This window comes from Pagrus pagrus (genome assembly GCF_965226575.1).
Source record: "Pagrus pagrus genome assembly, chromosome: 5".
Lineage (NCBI taxonomy): Eukaryota > Metazoa > Chordata > Actinopteri > Spariformes > Sparidae > Pagrus > Pagrus pagrus.
The window spans coordinates 27,627,355-27,650,977 of record NC_140189.1 but is presented as its reverse complement, the minus strand read 5'-3'; the positions used below and the strand labels follow the sequence as shown (position 1 = coordinate 27,650,977).

At 41.1% G+C, this 23,623-nt stretch overlaps 2 protein-coding genes across 2 annotated transcripts; both read left to right on the top strand.

Annotated features, from left to right (window-relative positions):
- The first annotated feature begins 10,104 nt into the window (after positions 1 to 10,104).
- slc25a43 (solute carrier family 25 member 43) lies at positions 10,105 to 17,131 on the top strand. The gene is made up of 5 exons (XM_084352800.1): positions 10,105 to 10,594; positions 12,723 to 12,964; positions 13,174 to 13,346; positions 14,908 to 15,042; positions 16,392 to 17,131. Exons 1-5 carry the CDS (start codon positions 10,323 to 10,325, stop codon positions 16,602 to 16,604), a joined length of 1,035 nt encoding a protein of 344 aa, XP_084208926.1. The 5' UTR covers positions 10,105 to 10,322; the 3' UTR covers positions 16,605 to 17,131.
- A 1,853-nt stretch (positions 17,132 to 18,984) lies between these two features.
- On the top strand, positions 18,985 to 21,223 carry slc25a5 (solute carrier family 25 member 5). The gene is made up of 4 exons (XM_084353693.1): positions 18,985 to 19,227; positions 19,989 to 20,475; positions 20,564 to 20,704; positions 20,805 to 21,223. The coding sequence occupies exons 1-4, from the start codon at positions 19,117 to 19,119 to the stop codon at positions 20,960 to 20,962; spliced, it is 897 nt and encodes a 298-aa protein (XP_084209819.1). The 5' UTR covers positions 18,985 to 19,116; the 3' UTR covers positions 20,963 to 21,223.
- Positions 21,224 to 23,623: the final 2,400 nt, after the last annotated feature.

Here is a 23,623-nt window from a genome sequence, read left to right as displayed (position 1 = left end):
GCTTGTTTATTCAATTATGGAAAACATTTCTGAGTTTGTATTATTACCTCATTAATTCAAATTCTGTTTGAATTTCTTCTACAAAACTACGCAGTGCCCCTTTAAAACAGTAATTTAAGGCATGTAAACATCTAACATACAGATTAAATACTATAATATTAGAATTATTGATAGATGGCAGTAATGAAAACTGGACAGCTGACATTTTTACTTCAGATTCAGGTGTCTTATTTACTCTTGACCACTACATCGTGGTGTGAAGTACAAACATAAAACAAAACAATGATACAGTAAACAACCAGAATAGTTATTTAAAGAGAGGTGAAACATTACTCACAAATGCTCCTACTTTACATACAATCTTTGGCTTATCAGTCTGCAATAACAGTATAAGTTTAAACATATTTCTTTCTATTATCAACGATATTTGTATTTTTACACTCAAACAAAACATGATATTCAGTCCCCAGACATTTATCATCACATAAAGTACAACATCTTTCATTTCTTTCCAGACCTTTGTATCTTCCTGTTATTTTAGGAAGTCTGTTTTTAGAAACTCTGAGATTATAAATAGCCTGGGTGTACCGCCTGCTCTCACGAAGATGATACCTTTCAAACTTAAGCTCGTCGTTCAGTTCACAATATAGATCACATGGTGACATAGTGGTGACACATGGTGACACTCTGGGGTTCATAACGCCGCTTCTGCAAAAACTGATCTTTAAAAAAATAAAAAAATAAAATGTTAAACATCAAATACAAGCACGTCCGGTGTAATTGTAGCTGTTAAGCTTAAAGCATTAGCACGTACCCTGTCTGAAGTGGGAGCACGAGCTCGACCACGCACTGAGGGTGGAAACAGACTGGATTATGCTGGACGAAGTTGTATGGACACATTTCATTTATTTGTTGGTTTTCATACGTTTTAAAACAAGTACCCATCTAATTCAGCTGTTCAAGAGAACGCTGTTTTGCTGTGAAGCTCCAGAAATGTTTTGTGGACTATGAAGTTCAGCATGAGGGTGAGAAGATAATAACTGAATTTTTAGGTGAACCGTTCCTTTAAGTAACCCAGTAGTAGGCTTTATAAAGTAATTAGAAACGGCCCTATATTAACTGCAGCATTAAAGATATCGTCACTCTTCGCTTACTTCTACTTGCCTACATTTCCAAACTTCCTGTCTTATCAAAACATCTGTAAGTGAACACCTGGATGATGCTGATAGAAAAACACAACTAGTTCTGGGACCGTGCCAGTTAAAAGGACTGTGACACATGAGGGCACGGTGTTAAGCACCATACCCCCTGCAGAAAGGAAGGGAAGTCTCTGTGCCATAAAACGTCCCTGTGAAAGCCTGTTTCCCCCAGGATTTATAGCCGCGGTAGGAAACCTCAATACAAAGTGACATTTGCTGATACAAGCTCACAGAGTGAGACACTCCATTGTGGCAATACAGATGTCAATTGCGCTATATTTTATAAGACACACAGGAAGCTAAATTTAGGGATTAGTATTTACTGAATTACAGGATTAACAGAAAGTCTCATCATATCTATTGAAAAGTGACTTCATGACGTATTCAAATGTCTTGATTTGTCCACAACCCAAATATATTCAGCTTTCCGTCACAAGAGTAAAAAAATCATGTTTTAGATGCTTGAATCAGTGAATCGTGCCTTTTTTTCTTAAAAATTCACAGATTAATGGATCTTCAAAATAGTTGGTGATTTAATTAATAGCTGACAACTAATTGACTGAGCATTGCAACATGGATTAATCTTAACCCACTGTCTCGTCTAAAAGAAAAAAGTAATATATATACTCTATTTTTTGGGCATAATACACCAAACGCTTACCTACAAATTAACCAAAAGTGTGGCTTTTTTTTCACAACAGGATAATCTGTAATGTTTTATTCAAAAAGCTTAAAGTCATAAATTTGCCTCACTTGTCTTCAGATTCAGGAAAAACTCTACACAATGCACCTCGTTCTGATACTGTTTGTCGAACCATTTTAAACTGGGTCAATTCTAAAAACTAAATATAGACCAACAAAGAGATCTTTGACTTTTAAGTACAAACAAATCTCTTGAAGTGCTTACGTGGCATGGTGACAGTCAGACTCAGCGTACCAGAAACATTGCTTAAAACAACTCGACAGCTGATCAAGTGTTAAATTTGGACTGAGCAACGAACAGTTGGAGAGAGGTTCGAAGACTTCCTCCAGTGTTTGTCAGCATAGATGAGAGTGACACCATGTGTTTGGACGAGGTATCATAACTGAGGTGCTTGAAATTTCTCAGAAATGTAGAGTTTCGTGGCTGTTTGTTACCAAGGTGGTCATGTTTCCACCCTTGTCCTTTAGTTTGTTTGTTGGTTTGTCAGCAGGATTACACAAAAATTATTGAACAGATTTCTACAAAACTTGGATGGAGGATGGGTCTTTGGCTGTGAATATACCCCCATTAACTTTTGGTTTAGATCCAGGAAATAATGCATGGAGATGATGAAAAAAATCAGGCCTGTTTAGGTTGGTGATATCTGTGAGTGAGTACAGTTTAATGTGAATCCAAATAAAAATCCAGATCTAGCGGATTTACTGTAAATATGTTCTGTTTGGTATTGGATTAGGCTTGATTGAATTAAAGGGGCCTTGGTGGAGGTATGCGCTCTACTAGCTGGCATAGTAATGAATTAAACTGAAGTGATCAGAAATAACAACTGTGCCGATTTAAGATTTTGTGTAGACATCTGGCGGCCTTTTGGCAAATTGTTTTTCACGGCGCTGACTCTGGTCCACTCCTGATGGGAAACTTGGAGGTGGGGTGAAAACGCAGAGACGAAGATAAACACTGACCTAACAATACAATACATCCTGAAGCCCTGTCCCGCTCTCGCACATACACACACAGAACCGGCCCACAGCTCTGTGTTTGAGCTGTGGTACCTCCAAACAAGAAAGAGGCTGTTTGTCTTTCCTGGGATCAGTAAACATCCTCAACACAAACAAGTTCCTCTGGAGTGAGAGAGGAGAAACTCACACCGTCAGGGCAGCTGCACTCTCACTCCGCCGCCGCCTTTGAAGTCCTTCAGAGAGAGCTGATAATGAAGGCCCCTTACATCTTAATTCTTTTAATTGGAGCGTGGATGTAACAGGTTGCTGATACCTTGCTGTCTCTGTCTTGGCTTGATGTGAACTAAGGGGCAAATATAAAAGAAATCATGATCATTATTTGTCAAGTTGGTCAAGTGTAGCTTGTGTTAAAGCAAAGCAGAGCTCAGTGGCTTGGTCTGAATATAACCCCATTAAATATAATATCAACCAATATGATCACTCAGTACTGTCTGAACCAGCCTGAAGCCCATTCATTTCTAATGATCAAATAAAACTTTTAAACTGGTCATGAATATATACCAGGGCTCAAACTGGTTGTACTAGTGTAACTTTTTCATTTAGGTGCACCCAATAATACATTTTGATTTAGTTTCTTGGAAATGATTGTCAACAGGAGAAAAGGTGCAAATACATGTTTTTCTCCATATAAATCATGTTTTTTCTTTAGGTTTTGGCACAGTAATAAAGGTCCACTGCACAGATGAATTTGCCATCATTTGCTGCACAGACAATGTTTGTTAGTTTTGGTCTTTTTATGGAATTTGTCGGCAATTATAAATATATATAAGTTATCCTTTAACTGTCAAGTCCTACAAAGATAGATGCTCTAGTTACAAGGACTTGTGTATCTTTTTGTTTCTAACTGTTGCTATGGGGAAACCAAGGACACTTTAACTTTGCAGCAGCTTGCTAACCCCCCCCTCTGGCCCCCTCCGGCCAATACAGTCCCTCCTCCATCCTGCCCTGGGCGAGACAGCGAGGCATTTGGTTCGGGCCACAGCTTGCACTGCAGCCCCAGGTCCTGTCTGGCCTCCACATGACGGCTTTTAATCAGTGACTTATGGGACAAAACCTACCAGACCACACTGTCACATTCAAGCTTCTCCTCACTGGACTCGCTGTGGATGTATTGGCAGGTCATGGCTTTAGATGTGCTGCGTCATTAAACAAACTTGTCTTTCTTTTATATTATTGTCACAATAACAATGATTTGGCTGATCGCTGAAATCAGAAAAAGGCATTTTTTGTGATTTCTGGTTAAAAAACATGTTAACAGTGCTACTCTAGTGTGAAATCCTGAGGACAACAAGCCTGTGTGTTTGTGTGTGTGCATCGGCAGAGTCTTTCCAGTGTCCCCTGTGTAAATATGCTTAGCCCCAGATGATCTTCAAGGGCCCGCTTGTTTGTACCTGCCGTGTCGTTCTGCTCGTCCACCCAGCATGACACCCTGTTGCCCAGGATCAGCCCCTCTGAGATCAAAAGACCTCGGTGATTCTTATCAGATAATATTCTTGTCCGCCTTCCCTCCCCTTTGAGTCCAGCCTCCTCACACTGTTGACCTGAGCCATGCACACTGTTCCTTATGGCCCTTTGGCCTTTCCTCTTCTTATCACCGTGATGGCCAGGCCATGATAAGGCAGGTCCGGCCTCAGGACAGAAGGAGGGAGCTGTCCACTCTTCTAAACCTCCACGGTTGCATAACTCGGACACTTCAGGGCAGTAAAGAGGTTATCTCAGCTCTGTGCAAAAAAGACACAAGTGAAACATCTCTCACCATGCAAATTATACAGATCATAAATGTGTAGATCAATTAAAATGCCACAGACAAAAGATCCATATCGGTCTTCACCTCGTTATTTTATTTTTAATGTTGTAGGTTTTCAATCAGGACTACACCTGATCTTTTTGCCGTCATCCTCTTTGTCCAAAAAGGCTGAAACCTGCTCCGACACAGCCACATTTTTAACCCTGACACGTGACAACAGTGCATCTGTCTGCGCGTTGCATGCATTTATGAGTATGCATTCAGACCGAGCAGACAGGCAGGGAAGACTGGTGTCCAAAGTCACGACCCTGCCCTGACCTGGATGAAGGAAATGGTCACGCTGCTCGAGACAAAGCAGGCCAAAGGAGAGTCTGAGGGGCTGGCTGGTCAGCCTCTAACAATGGGGTCCGTGCTCTAAGACCGCGGGCCACACAAAGGCCAGTGAAACCCCCTCCTCTCGCTCTCACATTGCAATAGAGCTGGCATTTCACACTGGCCTGTGAACAGCCATTCAATCAAACTACTGTTTAACCTGACCCCTGGCCTGCACAGAAATCAAGATGAGTCTGGCGGGATGTATTTAGGTAACTGACCTCACTGGCCTTAATCACACACAACTCTGTCTGGCTGCTTCTTCTACTTCAGTGAAAATTGTCATCTGTAAGCGCACTATGTTTCCTATTTTCTAACTGCTGCTCCATATTCCTGTGAATATTCCTTAAAAGCACGTAATCAATAGGCCACCCAATAAATAATGTGTCTAGTGATGGCTGCAAGAAGCAATAGCTCCCTGGGGAACAAGAGACAGCACCAGACCCTTCGTCTGGGTCAACTCCCCTCGAGCCAGGGCTGAGAGAGGCAGCCACATGACCCTCTCTCCTCTCAATGGGCTGCTCCTCCCCTCTACCTGTACATGGCTCGGATCAAGGTGTGGGGGCCGCATATCAAACAGACTGGGGCCTTTGATGTGGATGGAAACACAAACACTGATTTGAGCAGAGTCGTAACAGCTTATTTGTTCCCTTTAGTCATTCATTGAGCCGCTTGTTGAATGTGTATGTCTTCAAAGGGCTGCTGCATGCACCGGCGGTACAGTAGCCGAGGAGGCCCTGAGAGCGCCCTGGCCCTCGTGGGTTGTGGTGGGAAGGCCATCTGGCTTCCTGTTCCTTAGATTTGATATTGATTTATTGGCTGTACATGGGAAGATAAGGGGACACCAGCTGCCAGAAGTTCTCCTCTGCATCCTCACAGACAATGGGGCCTCCTGGTCATCCACATCCTGACTAAATAGGTGATGCATCATTCCTTGTTAGGATTTAACACGGCGAATAGAAATCAGGCAAAACAATATGACATTTTTGCACAAATTAAATTATCTTTAAAAATCACTGATTTTCACTCACAGTTAAATACATTTTTTTTAAAAACTCAGAAGAAGCTGATCGTGGGGAATTTTCATTAATTGGAATAATTGTTTATTGAGATAAACTTGAATTTCCTGTCATGAATTATTTGAAAAAGCTGTGTAGCCCACTGATGTACAGCTCTATTGTATATTGGTTTCATGATTTATTTTAAATTGCATGGCATGGCTTGCACATTGTATCCCCAACAAAACAAGTTAAATCAGATGTGTTTAAATACTACAGAGTCCAAACTGAAAAACGACGATGAGGTTACATTACAGCATTTATTTATTCATCATAGGAGCAGGAAGACCTTCTGATTTGTGATGACTTATTTAAAATTCTTTGATTGTTTTTCACAAAAAAAAGATGTTTTTTCCTGTCTGTGATGCGGTAAAAATATTTGTTTCCTCAAATGTAGCATTTAAGTGATCTCTGATGTTTTTAAAGCATTTTAAATTAAATAAAGAAACTCTTTGTTTTCATGAATGAATAAACTGAATAAACACACTGACCTTAAAGGACAACACAATTTAATACTGTTTCACTTTGTTTATATGTGGCGGACCCCAGTGCCCCTTTTAAGTTTTGGGAATATTACGATGATTGTTGGGATAATATCGTGAACTGCAAAGGATAATCATATCATATCATCCCATGCCTACACACAGTCACAGAAGGCATTTTTGGTAACGCCCACAGCTGTTCTTTTTAACTGAAAATGTCACTCCACATAGGGTAAAATAAATCCAAGAATTTATGGATGCATCATTACACAAATTCACCCCTTAAGGCTGCACATTCATAGCAGATTTTACACTTAATACTCTGTGTTTGAGCACATTTACTGGTCTGCAGGGCTGAGATAACACTACTTTTAGTGTTTGTTGTAATACAGACTGTTTTCAGTAATGAGGTGCAAAATTGCATTTACTATTCCTAACAAACCTTGACAACCTTTCACAGTTTAACCCATCACAGAAACCATTAATTCAAAATAGCCTCCTATGCATAACAAGTCTCTTGTTCCTGTGAAGTGAGCCGGGGAGTGCGGCAGTTTGGCCTGAGCCTGGTCGGCAGAGGTGTGAACATGGTGCCACAGTGAAATGTACTTATGCCTGATTTTTCTCACCAGTGCACCCCCCGCCTTTAAAAAAAAAAGACACACTCACATACAGACAGACTTTGGTGTCGCCCACCCCCACTCCACCTCCACCTCCACCCCTTTCTTCCCTTTCCCCTCCCCGGCCAACACAAGCCTGTGATGTGACTGTCTCAGATAATGAGGTGAGAATTTTATTGCACCAGTCTGTGAGGGGATGACAGCGGCCCAGGCCTCTGGTTGTCGGGCGCCCTCTGCTGACTCGCTCACGCTCTCTCGGGTCCTCCAGCAATGCACTTCAAAGTGGGAGATCAAGGGTTGACTTGCGCATGACATCCAGAGAATGACAATGCCTCAGCCAGCCTACACCTACTGCTACGTGCCAGTCCCAGAGACACAAAGGCACGCAGGGCTGCTCCCGCACTGCTCTGCTGCGTGGAGGAAGTGCTCATTCAGGAGGGGGACATACATAAAGGAAGAGGGCAGTGCTCTATGTGTATTCTATACAAATAGTGGTGGGTAGAGGCAGTGTGAGGGCAAGAGGAAGGACACAGAGGAGACAGGGTGGCAGTGACTGCTGAAGCATTAATTGATAAGATACAGCATCACACCACTTATCTTTAAAGAGAGACGTCACAGTATCTTGTGCATTTCAAACCACACACATGACAGTGAGATCAAAGAAAGTTGTACTGATTTGATTCAAATATCCCTGAACTTTAAAATAGCAGCCTGGTTGCCGAGTAGTTAATATGACCTCTCACTTCAGAGGCTGCACATTAATAAGTAACCTCCATTGACCTCCACTGCATCTAAATGTGCTTTCACCTCTGAGTACGCAGCCAGAGCACCTCTTGTGACCAGGCTGTCATTTCCTCTGGTTGCCTCTGTTATTCCACAAAGCTTTTGTGAAGGAGCCAAGTGGTCCAGCCGCAGACAGATTCACGGGCTCCTCACATGCATCTGAGGTTGTCAGCCCGGCAGGGGAGGGAGGCGCTCCTGGCAGGCCAAGACAAGGAGAAAACAAGACAGCGACAACAAATCCCTCCTGATGAATACAGTGGTACAGTGAATTAGACCTGATGAATACTATAAAAAGAAAGAGTTGAGACAAAAACAAAGGAGGAAAAAGGGGATATTACATTATTGTTTGTTTTGAACCAAACCTCTAAAACCTCTCCCCTCTTTTCACTCACTGAACATGAGATTCATTTAAGGTGTTCTCCCAAATGAAGTAAAGTCATGCCATGCAAATTTGTATCAAGACTCTCATTATAAAGGACAGATACTTTCTCTCAAAGGAGCATGAAAAATATATTAATGCAAAAAAATATAGAATAAAAAATGGGCTTTTAACTGTAAAGTTCTGTTATTTACAGTAACCTCAAACATACTTTTGTAACTTTAATTGAGCAGTTTAAGGCCAAAATCCTGTTTGAGTAGGATTCTCTAATTGTTCGTTCACCCCTAGTTGCCATGAAGACAAATGAAAAGTTGGAGTATTGCGCCACCTGTTGGGTCAAAGTGATTCAAACGCTCCCTAAAAATCTTGGTTCTCAGAAAAGTGGTCCTCAAGAGGTCCCTCTAGTGTTCAGCTGAAAATATGAAGACTGTTCTCTTACAGCTGTTGTTCATCGACTTCACTGATTCTTATCTACAGGAAGTAAGGTCAGTGACAAAAAAGATAAACAAATGCAGCTTTGACTGCAAGTTTCACTTCCTCCTCCTGTTATCTCTGAATCCAAATGGCAAATAAATTGATGCAGTTATGACTGACCTCCAATTTAAGAAATCTTTCTGGTGTGTTTTTTTTCTTTTTTTTTCTGGTGTAACAACGTCAACGCCATCTGATTTATGAACATATTAAAGTAAAAAGTGCCATATTTTCTTTAAATCACGTTAAAAATAAAGTGAAACTGTTCAACATTAATCTGAGTTAATTGCGATTATTTGTGCACAGGAAATACTGATAGATATGGTTTGAAATGTTTAAAGTTGTCATACACATTCATACATCAGGTTCTCGTGTGTTTATGTTTTATGTGAATTAAAATAATCAAGAACATTTCCCTTAGTACTGTACTCAAGCACAATTTGAGGCTATTGTAATTTACTTGACTATTTCCATTTTTATGTCACCTGTACTTTGACAACACAACATTTATTTAACAGCTAAAGTTACTTTTTACTTTGCAGATGACACAATATGATAATATGATGCAACGTTCATGGATTAACAGCAATAAATAAAGTAAGCAATTTAAGACTTTGATGTAGGTATTTTACCTGTGAGGGAATACTTCTATATTGTAGTAATACGATAACATAAGACAAGATTAAACTTTTGATCCCCAGAGAGAAACTGCAGGTGTTGTAACAGCACAAGAACAGAAATAATTACAGATAGAGAAATTTAAGTCAAATAAAGAAGGAATAAAAATAAAAATAGAAACTATACAAGTACAATTCATCTAAAAAATACCAGGCAAGCAGTTTATGTACAGTGTATCAACAGTGTTGTACTTAAAGGGTAACTCTTTACCGATTTTACACATTAGAGTGTATTTTCAGGTCTTGTGAAGTACAACTGCATATGTGAAAAAAGTACTATAAAGCCTTTTGTGGCTCCAGAGGAAGCTGGATGTAATCTGATCAATTGCTCCCAGTGATGTCACTCAGTGGCTACGTTGCATTGTGGGTAATGTAGGCGGCAGGTAGTTGTGTTGGCGATGCGGTACAGTCTCGGATGAAGTGGTGATTTGTAGTAGCCGAAAAGTCAGCAAGAAATATTACATCTAGGAAATTATTATATAGTTTGAGATACAAAATATAATGCATGGTCAGGTGAAATGTAGTAACACAACTTTTCCAAACACACCCAACACACTGCACTGTACTATGTTATCATGTATTTAAAGGTGTGGCTGAGCTTTACACCAGGTCAAACAGCGCCCTCTAGTCCTCCTGAGGTGTCCCTCCAGCTCACCTCCAGCTCTGTCACATAACACCGCTGGACAGGACAGGAGACTGACACCTCCTGGGCCTCTATATTTAGATGTCTAACCTGCGTAAACAAATCCAGTCCTGCTCGAAGAAAACAGGAGTCATCGCAGGAGGAAGCGGACGGTTCACAGCAGGGCCGATCAGTGATGGCCTCAGTGAAGAAAGACGACAGACTGACGAGGTCTCAGAGCTTCATGTGTGTCGGTTTCGCCGGATTTTTCAGTAAAACCGTCACGTCGCCCCTGGAGGTGGTCAAAATTAAGAGTCAGGTGGGCACTTTTCACTCCAAGAGAGGTTTCTGGCAAAGTTTCCTCCTCGTCTACCAGAATGAGGGACTTCGGGCGTTTTGGAAAGGAAACCTCGCTTCTTGTCTTCGGTTGTTCCCCTACACCGCAGTTCACCTCACAACATACAAGAAGTGAGTAAGGATTCATCTAAATGTGGACGTTGTTGTTTTGTCACACACTGTGCTGACTTTAAAACATCTCGTGTGCTGTTTTCTCTGTGTTTATGCTAGTTTGATTTAATTAGCCTGTTAGCCAACTCGGTCAGCTGACGTGTATTTAGCTAATTAGCGTGTTGAGAATTGTAAAAAAGAGTAGATGAGATGACACATATGGACTTCGTCTGACGAAAACGTGATTATCGTGTTTACTTTTTATTGTTTGGCGGCTTAAATCAACAGAAAGTATTAGTTTCAGTTGTCTGTTTACTTCAGCTAAAGAGGTACTTCCTGTTTAACCGCACGAGGCGCACCTTCCGGTTTCAGCCAATCAGGAGGCAGTATTTGGCTCGGTCGATGTGTGACGTGTGTGGGCAGGTGGTGCCCTGAGTGTTGTCTCACAGGTCGCCTGTGTACAGAGAGCCTACTCAACAATCTGAGCATTAGCTGATAGGATTAGTCACCTGAGATCAAATTAATCACTAATAATAATCTTAGATAGATTACTGTCATTGGCATTTAATTCTGTGATAAATCTAATCAAATGATTAGTCGTTAAAGGTGCAAATATGTAGTTTTGAGGAATACATATTGATCAGAAGGGAGAAAAATCTTCATTGATTGAGTTTCATAAAGAAACTGTCCTCAAACAACAACACAATTTCATACTGTTTTATCTTGTTTATATGAGCAGGACCCTTCTAGGTTGCCACTTTTGTAGCTTCAAACAGTGTCCTGGGGACCTGGGGAAATAAATCAAATGCCACTAATGAGTTTAGAGTTTGTATTATTTACTTAAAGGTGCAGTATGTAACAATTGTTCATACTCCAAACAGAAAGTGGGTACCATATCACCAGAATAACCGCTAATGACTGCTACATGAAGCTGCTGTTAGCCGTGCAGCTAGTGGACCTATAACATTTGCACTCATGAGAGGAAGCATTGCCTGAGAGGCTTAACTCAGGTCAAACACATCCCTTTCACACAGCCTGCTGGGTTACTGCAGGTTAAAATGTACTGAAGAATGACCCATACATAAACACACAGGGCAGCAAGGAGCCTCACCTGACTGCAGTAATCCAGGGGCAGTAATCTGCTGTCTGTAGTAAAGCTGCTGCAGTCAGTAGGTTCACTCTCACTGTGATGCCTCAGGACACGTGTGTGTGTGTGTGTGTTGTAAACACTGCAGGATCCTGAGCATGCAGACCTCTGTCCTGTAATGTACACCGTGTTCCAGGAAAAGAAAGCACTTCCTTTATTCACACACACGTGACCTGAGTTATTTATTGGCTCTTGACCTTTAAAATGTTTTGATAGAGTTAATGTTTATGAATCTGCGCATATAAAACATCAAAACACTAAAAAGAAAACATAGACACTATGAAGGCGACCGTACCATAAAGTGCTTATCTTGAAGTAGGATTACAGCTAACAGTTATTTTTAACAATCGGCTAATGTGTTCGTTGGTGATGAATATATTTTTTTGAATAACTGATTAATCATAGTCTATAAAATGCTTGAAAATGGAAATAAATCTTCATCATAATCTTCCTGATCCCAAAGTGACATCTAAAAATTTTTTTTTTAGTCCAACAAACAATCCTCAAAAAAGATATTCAATTTAGGGTTGAAATGATTAGTCATTAGACAGGAAATCAATTGTCAACTTGATTTGATGATTAATTAAGCATTTAAGTTGTTTATTAGGGAGAAAAAAATGTAACTATTCTTCCCCAAAATGCTAGGATTTGCTACTTTACTCTGTTTTATATCATTGTGAATTGGATCATTGTTGGTTTTGGACTGCTGGTGAGATAAAACAAATTATTTGAAGATGTCAGTGTGTCATCGTTTTGCTATTTTTGACATCTCTTTGACCAATCAACCAATCTTAAAAATCATCAATAGATTAAGGGATGATGGGGGTTTTTTTCCTTCCCAAATTCTGTTGATATCAAATATAATTAAGCCCCAAATTTGTCGACTTATTGACTCAACAAAGAGATTTTCTGCTTACAGGACAGTCAGGTGCACAGTTGGTTTGTAAAAAAAAACACTGACAACAATTCAGTCTTATTCATTTTGCCTTCCTCTGTGTCCAGGATAGTCCACCTTCACATGGATGAATTGGGCTTCATCTCTCAGTGGAGAGCCATACTGGCCGGTGGACTGGCTGGCGTTGCTGCTGCATTGGTCACGTACCCTCTGGAGGTGGCAGAAACCAGGCTCATCGTCCAGAACTGCAGACAGCCCACGTACATCGGTGTAGTTCACACACTGTCAAAGATCTACGGGAGCGAAGGGCTGCTCGCTCTCTACAGGGGCTTCTCTCTCACTTTATTGGGTGTGTTTGCTTATGCATGCAAATTATTTCATTTCCTAAGGGCGGGCTTAAGATACAAGATATTAATTCCACTATAATGGCTCTGCTCTTCATTTATTAAAATGTGGAAGTCGGTATTTATACGAGCTGATTGATTCAAAGAAATAGTGGGCCTTACACACTTCATCAACGATAGATTTGGCTTTAACTTTCCTTTCATTTGTCCACAGGTGCTTTCCCCTTTTCTGTCGGGTGCTATGTGGTCCACATGAACGTGGACAAGATCTGGCAGGAGCCTCCTTTTCGCTTCACTCCCCTCCAGAACTTCATTAATGGCTGTTTGGCAGCGGGAGTGGCCCAAACCCTCTCCTACCCTTTTGAAACTGTAAAGCGGAAGATGCAGGTAATTTCCCACAAGAAGACTTCTGCATGTAGGTTATTGTTTCGAGGAGAAGTGACACCGAAAAAGTGACATGGAGACAAATACAGAATATATATATTTTTTTATCAAGGTTTCCTGTTTTAATCCATCTGTCTAATAATAGGTCAGCTAAGCAATTTTTAAAATTAGTCAGTTTTTAATAACACTAATAAATTCAATACCATATATAAGCAAATCAATTTTCATACTGTTAAAACGGTATATAGCTGCAACCCGAATAAGGATAAAACTGAAGAAATAATGATTAATCTACTTTACTCATATTTATTATACATTATTAGTCATTATTTTACCCAATATATTTCAAAATAACTAAACAAAACAAGTTGACTGTAGTAGGTTCTGTCTGCTCACTGTTTTACCACCTTTAGTCCATAAGAGGGCAGTAGAAGTGTACCTAAATTACTTCTTTAATTATTAGTCTCTCAATGTTTGGGAACATGGACAGTTTAAATTCTGAAATCTAAATATTCTCAGTCCTACGTTTTTCTCATTGACCTCCATATCATCTGTATTTATAAAGTCAGGATACAGGAAAACACATTAGTCTGCACTACGTTCACCTTAGATGACACATGGGTAACAATGGTGCTGCTAAGGACAGAATACTACATCCGGTAAAATCATCCTATTATTAGCTACCACAAGATTCGACAGCAGCTGGGAATGTGAATGTGTCCCAGGTCTGCAGAAGCTATAGATAAGCTCTCTAAAGATAGTCGGTAACTATCAGACAGTAGGCGAGCTGAGAGTAATGTGTATGTCCACAGCTATGTCACCTTACCGTGAGGAACTATGTTACATAATTATTTAATTTAGGGATTCAGCTCGTTTCTGCGCCTCAGAGTTAAACATTAAAAGTCAGGCGGAGAATGGATGACCGTAAAACAGCAAAGGGTGTTTGCAGAAGCTTAGGGTAATGATTTAAGCTAAGTATTGTTTAACCCACTGGTAGTTCAATGTTTCCTTTACAAATTAAGCTGTTTGAATAGTCCAACACCCTTCTGGCTGTGTGTTCCTCTGGGAACCTTGAAACTTCTAAAGATACTTTTCCTCCGTCACATGACTGTCAGCCTGTAGAGTTGTCAGGACACAATGTTAATGTCTCATACAGGACGAGCCTCGTGAGTTTTAATATGCAGTTAACCATCATCATTATATGACACTGTTAACTGGTTAAGTTAAGTTCTCATCTATAGCACAACATTGTTTTTATTGTGTATATATGCTTATTTGTAATGTTGTGTTGCTTATTGTACTTTATACCGAACTGCGCAGTTTCATTTCTATAACAGAAGCTGATTAAATCAGTAGGTCTGACACGTATCAGAGTTAATAACACCCTGCTGATCACTGAATAGAGCAGCAGTGTCACCCTCTCTTCACTGTGTCTTATAAGCAAAACACTTCCTCAAAATTGCAGTTCTTTGTTTTTTGACCTTTTATGTTTATGAATTTAAAGACACAATCAGAAACTTTGCTGATTCACTGTCGTTCCTTTTCACTTTCAATCCCTCCTCAGGCGCAGAGTGCCCGTCTTCCCCATCTAGGTGGAGTAGACGTCCATTTCAGTGGAATGATAGACTGTTTCATACAAGTTGTGAGAAACAAGGGTGTCCTCTCACTGTGGAACGGCCTCGCAGCCAACACAATAAAGGTACGACTTCACTGATATATCTATTTGTAATAACTCGTAAAACTGTACTCTCCATCAATCATACAGATAGAGTACTGGTCTACTGCTGTCACAGATAAGCTCACGTGCTTAGGAACATGAGTGACAGAAATGTAACCCATGGCCTACTCGAAAGGGAGAGTGAGGAGGGGGGGGTGGGGAATGGAAAGCAATGTTCAGTGCGTAATTCATAGCATGAATATCACGAGCAAGGTGAGCAGAGTCTGTCTCTGGAACAGCATGCTCCACTCTCCTATTTCAGCTGCAAACGTCATGATAGTTGTACATTAATTTACAAATGTAATGAGGAGCTGAATTAAAATAAAGCAATTTAGAAAGTTGTAGAAACATTAATTTACAAACTTTTTAAAAAAAGAAAACATTAAAGTGCGTTTAGAGATCTTGGGAAGTCCTACTGCACATCTGAAAAGGAAGTATAAAGTCTTTTGTTGCTTCAGAGGAAGCTGCATGCAATCTGATAAATTGCCTCCGGTGATGTCAGTCTGTGGTTGCATTGTGGGCAATGTTTAAAAAAAGAAGAAAAAAAAAGATCTATATCGAAACAGCAGAACCAGAGATATCACCTTTTTCATTCCACACATTCTTCTTCATTTTCAAACTCTGGTGCCTACATTACCCACAATGCAACTGGGTGACATCACTGGAGGCAATTTCTCATCTTGCATGCAGCATCCTCTGGAGCCACAAAAGGCATTATACTACTTTTTTCACTTATGCAGTAGGACTCCCCAAGATCTCTAAACGCACTTTAATGTTTAAAATCGGTGGAGTTACCCTTTAAAGATACTTTTAGTGATACTAAAACCAGACTACAACCCTCTCTGTGTGGATCTTCTGGGCTTTTAATCCCTAAAGTGAGGCATTACGCTGAAATACAATCAAGGGATACAGGGTGCGACTATCGCACATGCACCCAAAAATCAAGTGCAACTAAACATGTTGATTGGTTGCACCGGTTGGCCTGAAAATTTGGCAGTTTTAATTCAGCGATTGAGGCATCACACTGAAATACACTAGGGTGCAACTATTTTGGTCGCGTATGCACCCAAAAATCTGCCACGTGCAACTAAAAATATTGATCGTGGCACTGGCGCGCCTAAAATTTTCATGTTATCGTTGAAACAATTGAGGTTATCACCATTTCTTGTTGAGTGTGCTGTGATTTGTATCTGCACCTTTTATTCCTGCGAAGAAATTGAATTAAAATGTATTATTGTGCTGGTGCCCCTAAATGAAAAAGTTAGGCGCACCAGTGTAATCAGTTTGTCTTGAGCCCCGCACTCATCTCCATCTCCTGTCTTCCTTCACAGATTGTTCCCTACTTCGGCCTTCTTTACACCTGCTTCGAGATGTGTAAGCAGGTTTGCCTTTACCGCAACGGGTACATCGTCTCACCACTGAGCTACAAGCTTGCACCAGGGGTCGACCAGAGCCTCGGGCCGAACGAGCTGCAAGAGGTGAAGCGCTACTTGAAAAACAGGAACTTTGGGTCAGGGGCGTCGTCTTTTGGAAACCAATGGTGACAGTGCACATGATGTCTTGAGGACAAATACTGACTGATGACCCTCACTTGAAGAGCAAAACGAGATATTTGTTGGACTGAAATACTTCAGAGGCTTGTGTCTGTAATAATTACATAACATTGTGTTTCCGGTTTCATGTATTCATATCAGGTATACTTTTACATTTACATCATGTTCTGTCAGTAAAGGTCTACCTCTTTCAGAATATTCTAACTTTACAGTATTAACTGTTTATGAATGGTTCACTCATCCATAACTTGTTTCCGTGACTGTTTTTAACCAAATGTCATGTGCCTTTGAGCGTTAACTATTTATTTTGAGGCTTACATCAGATTGTGCCAGAGTTTATTCACATTGACTGAGATGCTGTTTTACTCCACTTGTATGATAGATTGTATTTTTTATGTATAATGAATGTCAGATTTTAATGTTTCATAAGTTCGATTAAGTTAAGCGCAATCATGTACAGGTGCTAACAGCGTGATGCAAGGACTGTGCTTACGACATTAAATTTTCACTGACACGTGTTCTGTTGTATTTGTAGTCCTTGATTATTCTCACCAGTGCTTTTCAAGTTTCCCTCTTGGGAGTCAGAAGTGAGTAGGAATGTAACAGCGAGCAGTTTTTTTTTTTAAGACAAGCTAAAACATGTAAAAATAACACGTAAAATGATGTGGGGAACGGTGCCCATGGTGATTTTTGTCCACCAGTCATCAGACGCCTGAGCTTTTGTGTGGGGCCACAGAGCACGGGCGGTAAGTTACTGAAAGTGAAAATCCCACATTTCCTGTTTTTGGTGCTTCATAATACAAGCTTTTATAACTTATATTGGGGAACTTTTATTGTGAAGAATTGAAAGGAGATGAAACGTGTTTATCACCAAATTAGCTGAGCTTTGTCAGCGGTGTTTCTTCAATAATACTGAGTACGTATACCGAGTAGGAAGAGTATTTACAGCTGGTCCTTTGACCACTGGTCGAAAGAAGCACATCATCAGCCCAAGCCCTGTTTGAATCGAAATGCAAATCCCTGCCACCCTCACCTCATCCCGGGGCTGACGTGCGAGTCAAGCAAAGGCGGCACATGTAGATGGAAAAGCCCCATTTATGAACAAGTACGTTCAACACATAGCCGGTTGTCTACAGGAATATGTAGTTAAAAAGTGAGTATATCTCAAGCCTTACAGGTTCAAAAGTTAATAGTTCCCTGTGGATTTTAATGACAGAGTTTTAATAGTTATATTTCAAATCTGAGTCACATGATGAAACAGTTTTGATCTTAACGAGGGTTTGGGTCTGTTTCACCATAAATGCATTGATTTTTCCCACCAGTGCCTCCATGTTTGAAAAAAAAAGTTTCCCTCTTTGGAGTCAGGAGTCAGTACAAATGTTGGAGCGAAAATGGTGGAAAGTTTTTCTGAAAACAAAAAGCCCTGTCAGCGTTTTTTCTTCAATAATACTGAGTGTACAAAGTAGGAAGAGTATTTACAGTGCCTCATCAATTCAAGACCCACCTTCAAGTTGTTAGCCCTGTTTTAAACGAAATGCAAATCCCTGCCACCCTCACCTCACCCATTTCTGAACAATTATGTTGAAGACATAGCCGGTTGTCTATGCGAACACGTACTCTAAAAAACAGTATATCTCCAGCCTCAGTAATTCAAAAGTTAGTAGTTCTCTGTTAACTTTAATTACAAAGTTGTAGTAGTTATATTTTAAATCTGAGTTTAACAAGGCTTTTGGACCTGGGGCACCACTGCATGCAGCTGGTGCCCTTTTTAGTTTTCTCCGCCACCTGCCCCTCAGACAGCTGGAGTACTACCTCCTCAATTTCTTCTGTCTTGGTTTAGTGTGTTACAACAAGTGTTATTTCTCTTCACTTCGGACATTTAATTTAGTGCATGACTCCTCTTAATGCCACTTAATGTCTACTAAAAGTGTATCTGCCAAATTTCAATCAGGCTGACTTAATATTTGGTCTGATAAGTTTGCTGACACAGAAGGTTGCATGGGATCAGTCGGTTGATTGAATCATGAACTTCTCCATACAGTGGGAAACTATGTGACAGCCAAAGGACATCAACAGATGGGTTGACCTTTATCCACCATATCCTTCAGGCCACAGCTGCTTCAAAGGTGACATCTGACACGACCTTGAGTGCCACCCGGTCCAAACGGTACAGCACAAGAGTAAACAATGAGTGTATGTAGAGATGTGATTCAACCAGAACATCTAAACAACTTATTTACCAACTTTCTCTTGTTGGAGAGTTAACAGTTGGCGTTGCCATGAGCGACGATGGAGAGCATCCAATCGGACTCCGGACACCCCGTTCGCCCCGCCCACTACTCCAGCAGCCAACCAATGAGACGCGAGAGTCGAAGTTCACGGCTTCTCTCGCGGTCAGCCTCCTTAAATCCCCTCTCCGTTGGATTGGAGTCGGCCATTTCAACTCCACGGGCAAACCCCACCGACTTGAAGTGCGCGGGACGGCAGTTGACAACATCCGACGATGAGTGAGACAGCTATTTCCTTCGCCAAGGACTTCTTGGCGGGTGGTATCGCCGCTGCCATCTCCAAAACCGCTGTAGCCCCCATCGAGAGGGTGAAGCTTCTCCTCCAGGTGAGTGTGGACCTCATGTCTGATGACACTTCATCAGTCACAGCCGGTGATAAGATGCTAGTTCTCGTATCTGCGACACAAGCTGGAGTTGCCGCAGTTTGAAAGCCTCTCCTTGCTGATGTTTCTAGAAGTTTCTAAGTGATGGAGAGTGAGTTTAAAGAGATATCGCGATAGGAAAAAAAAGTGACTGTAGAGATGCTGCGTTGTTTGTGAGTGGAAAACAGTGAGTCCAAACATGGTGAATCAGCTCTGTCTGAGATTTGCTGCAGGCTCACATGAATGTGCATAATCGAGGTGCATCAGACCTGTTACGTAATCCAGCGGCCAGCAGGCTGCAGTCTCACCCCAGCTTAAATGAAGTGTGTTATTAAAAGGCAGACATGACAGTCCACTGTGACTATGGTGTTTAAAAAAAGTGCTCATCTTGCATGACAGGTCTGTAGTTTGGCTTCACAACAAACAGGCAAGGTCAGAGCAAGGTTTGCGACATGGCTTTCCTCTGCTGCATTGGGCCTGGGCTCAGCAGCAGGAGCAGGAGGTGGAGGAGGAGGTGGGGCTGTGAATTGTTGAATGGATGCCATCAGAGTAGTACTCTGGCACATGGCTACAAATGTGTCTGTCACACAGACGCATGAGTGTGTCCTCACCAAGCAAACATAGGTTAGGTTAACAGGTGAAAGGTGGATGCTCAGAATGAGGCCATGTTGAACTTTATCTGCTCTCCTGCCTTCATCCTGTCCTCATCTCTGCTTTAATTACAGGTTCAACATGCCAGCAAGCAGATCGCGGTTGACCAGCAGTACAAGGGCATCATCGACTGTGTCGTCCGTATCCCCAAAGAGCAGGGCTTCCTCTCGTTCTGGAGAGGGAACCTAGCCAACGTCATCCGATACTTCCCCACTCAGGCCCTCAACTTTGCTTTCAAGGACAAGTACAAGAAGATTTTCCTCGACGGCGTGGACAAGCACAAACAGTTCTGGAGATACTTTGCGGGTAACTTGGCGTCTGGCGGCGCCGCCGGAGCCACGTCGCTGTGTTTCGTCTACCCCCTCGACTTCGCCAGAACACGTCTGGCCGCTGATGTCGGCAAAGCTGGTGCGGAGCGTGAGTTCAAAGGCCTGGGAGACTGTTTGGCGAAGATCTCCAGGTCTGATGGCATCAAGGGTCTGTACCAGGGCTTCAGCGTCTCAGTACAGGGCATCATCATCTACAGAGCTGCTTACTTTGGTGTCTACGACACAGCAAAGGGTGAGTTTTAATTAACAGGCAGTCTTAGTCGCTTTTATTCACCTTTTGAGAGTTAAATTAACCTTCTTGATTGACATTTCTCTTTCAGGCATGCTTCCAGACCCCAAGAACACACACATTTTTGTCAGCTGGATGATTGCTCAGTCCGTCACTGCTGTCGCTGGTCTTGTTTCCTACCCCTTCGACACCGTCCGTCGTCGCATGATGATGCAGTCTGGACGCAAAGGAGGTAATAAAGACAACACAACAAAGCATAACGTCCTGTTTTTGCTGCTGTGTTAGCAGAATAAAGTTGTGACTCCTTTTTGTAATTCTGTTCATCCCCTCAGCCGACATCATGTACAGCGGCACCCTTGACTGCTGGAGGAAGATCGTGCGTGACGAGGGCTCCAAGGCCTTCTTCAAGGGAGCCTGGTCTAACGTGCTCAGAGGCATGGGTGGCGCCTTCGTGCTCGTCTTGTACGATGAGCTCAAGAAAGTCATCTAAGCTGTTTTTGTATGTCCACTGTTCATGTTGTGAAGTTTAATTGTAACATATCTTGTACATTTGGAAGGACTTAAATGCTGCACTATATTTATAGGGACCAACTAGTATTTTGTACTAGTTGTACGGGCGGAAACTGTTATGCACTCTTCACTTGGCCCATGCTTTGTCTGCTTTTGTTTTGGCCCCTCACCAGAATGTCATTCCCTGAACACAGGAACCTTATCGGGAAAAAGAGAAATAAACACAAACCTACTGAGTGAATCTCCTGTCTGGTTTTGAAATGTAATCTCATTTATGACGGGTGACGTTACAGAGCGTCCTGGCAGCTCATGTCCTCAGTCGCTTTGCTTAAGGAAGCTATTTGGCAGCCTCTTGTGTCCAATGTAAGCTTAGACCTGCAGACATCTCCCAGGTTGTAATTGGGGTCGAGCCAAAATCAGCTGAGAAAGTTGACCTCCTGACAATAATTCAAGCGAGGCACGCTTGCTGAAAAGTGATAGACGTGAAGTCGGGAGCTTTACCGGTGTCATTTAACATTAATTGATAGTTCAGCAGAACATTTTCACAAGTGATTTCCTGCAGAGAAACAACCAGAGTTACCTTTAGGGAGGTAGATTAGTCCCACCTGCTAAATTTACTTTTTATCTCCTGCCAAGTCTCATCTGACTGCAATTGGAGTGAGTGTCTGACCACTCATCAGAGTGACAAACCTGTTCCACGTATTTACTACCACAGTCAAGTGATCTCCAGATCTCTGCCAATTAAAGTGTGTTTAAAATTTTATTCCATATGCTTGCTATTTATTATCAGAAAAGCGAAAGGCACCCAGACGGGTTCATAGGGATTTAGGCAGGATTTAGGATGTTCATTTGTATTTTAAGGGGCGTCATGAATTGAATTCCTCCTGATACTTGATCTGGCCACCTTTAAAAGAAGCACATGATTGTAACCCTATCAGGACGAGACATGTTGCACTTCTTGGCGTCTAACCAGGGTGTGTACTGATCTTTCTCCAAAATCAGATCTTAATCTTTGTCCTAATGCTGTCCAGTGGTGGAACGCAACTGTAAAACAGATACTCAAGTTCGAATCTTTCTCTGTCTCAAGTCTATTTCACTATTCTTTTTACCTCACTTTACAAATTAAGATTTTTGCATCCAATACATGCAAAGATTTTAAAAATATGATGTTTTGTTATAATTGTTACAATTGACTTATAATTGAATTGACAGAAAATTGATAAGCAACTTTTTTTATTCTGTGAAAGTCAAACATTTCATTGTTCCAGCTTCAAAAATGGAAAGATTTGCAGCTTTTTCCCTTTTAATTATTTTAAGTTTTGCAGCTTTTTCCTTTTAATTATTTTAAGTTTTGCTGTAAATAACGATCAATCAGTCCGTTATTGTCTTGACAAATCGATTGGTTTTTTTTCTTCTATAAAATGGTAGAAAGTGTTGATCAGTGTTTCCCAAAGCCCGAAAATCAAATTTCTTGTTTTGTCCACAACTCAAAGATATTCAGTATATTATTATATTTTTTATTTTGTTTTATTCAATGGACAAAACAATCATCGGGGGACTTTGGGTGATTGTGACAGCATTTCTTGCTATTTACAGAATTTTTACAAACCAATCAATCGATTTAATGTAGTAAATAATCAGCAGATCAAGCCATAATGAGAATAATTACTGGTTGTGGTCCTTTACAAAATAGTTTGAAACGTGCTCCACCTCAACCAACCACAACAGTAAAATCCTGCTTTAACATCCATGCTCAAGAACTAAAATGCATTTACTTTCAATACTTTAAGAACATTTTATGATTTTATGTACATACTTACTTACTTTTTACAGTGTGGTATTAGTACTTTTATGTAAGTGAAGCATCTGAATACTTCCTCCAACACTGGGGCGGCCATTGTTTCCAAACAACTCTCCACGCTAAGGATTTCTGACATTTGACGTCTGAAGTGTTTGCAGTAGCTATTATCTGCACCCTGATACTCCAGCAGTACACTGTCACTTTGTATTATGGACTGCACGCTGACTGTGAGGTCACATGGCCACTTGGCAGCTTTGATCAGCCTTCAGACATTTTTATTATGAACATTATCCATTTCTCTGTTTCAATTAGGAGGCTATTTGAAGTGTGCAGCCTGAAATTCTTATTAGCAGTGACTCGAACAAAAGGCAGAGTCAAATTCTCTGTTTGATTTGAACATCACAGAAAGTCTACAGCTGTAATTACTCTTACTGAAAGTGTGACTACATCATTTGAGTCTATGAGAATTAAGTTATTTTAAAATTGCTGAACCGTTACTCACTCTCACAGTTCATCGGAAGTTTAATTCTGTCAGCAGAGATGTCTCTATCGAGTATTTCCCTGACGTGATTCTTCAATTATGGATGAAGCATCAAGAATGATTAACTACACAATGAACTCTACAGAGTTTGGTGAAATGAAGCAGCTACAGACAATTTGCAGGTCTGAAGCTGATATATTTTTTTATGAATGTGGTCATGCTGCGTACTTTTAAAAGCACTCTGCTTGTGTGTAGACACAAATCGCTGTGTGTTGGACACTGAGCCCAGACGGATCTTGAATGGAGGACGTAGCCTCACTTTAGCAACACTATCAGATTACATGATTTACTCGGCTGGA

Coding starts and splice junctions, on each gene's coding strand:
- slc25a43 (XM_084352800.1), top strand. CDS start 10,323: ATGGCCTCAGTGAAGAAAGACGACAGACTGACGAGGTCTCAGAGCTTC. Junction 13,347..14,907: donor CTGTAAAGCGGAAGATGCAG/GTAATTTCCCAC, acceptor ATCCCTCCTCAG/GCGCAGAGTGCCCGTCTTCC. Junction 15,043..16,391: donor TCGCAGCCAACACAATAAAG/GTACGACTTCAC, acceptor CTTCCTTCACAG/ATTGTTCCCTACTTCGGCCT.
- slc25a5 (XM_084353693.1), top strand. CDS start 19,117: ATGAGTGAGACAGCTATTTCCTTCGCCAAGGACTTCTTGGCGGGTGGT. Junction 19,228..19,988: donor GGGTGAAGCTTCTCCTCCAG/GTGAGTGTGGAC, acceptor CTTTAATTACAG/GTTCAACATGCCAGCAAGCA. Junction 20,705..20,804: donor GCAGTCTGGACGCAAAGGAG/GTAATAAAGACA, acceptor TCATCCCCTCAG/CCGACATCATGTACAGCGGC.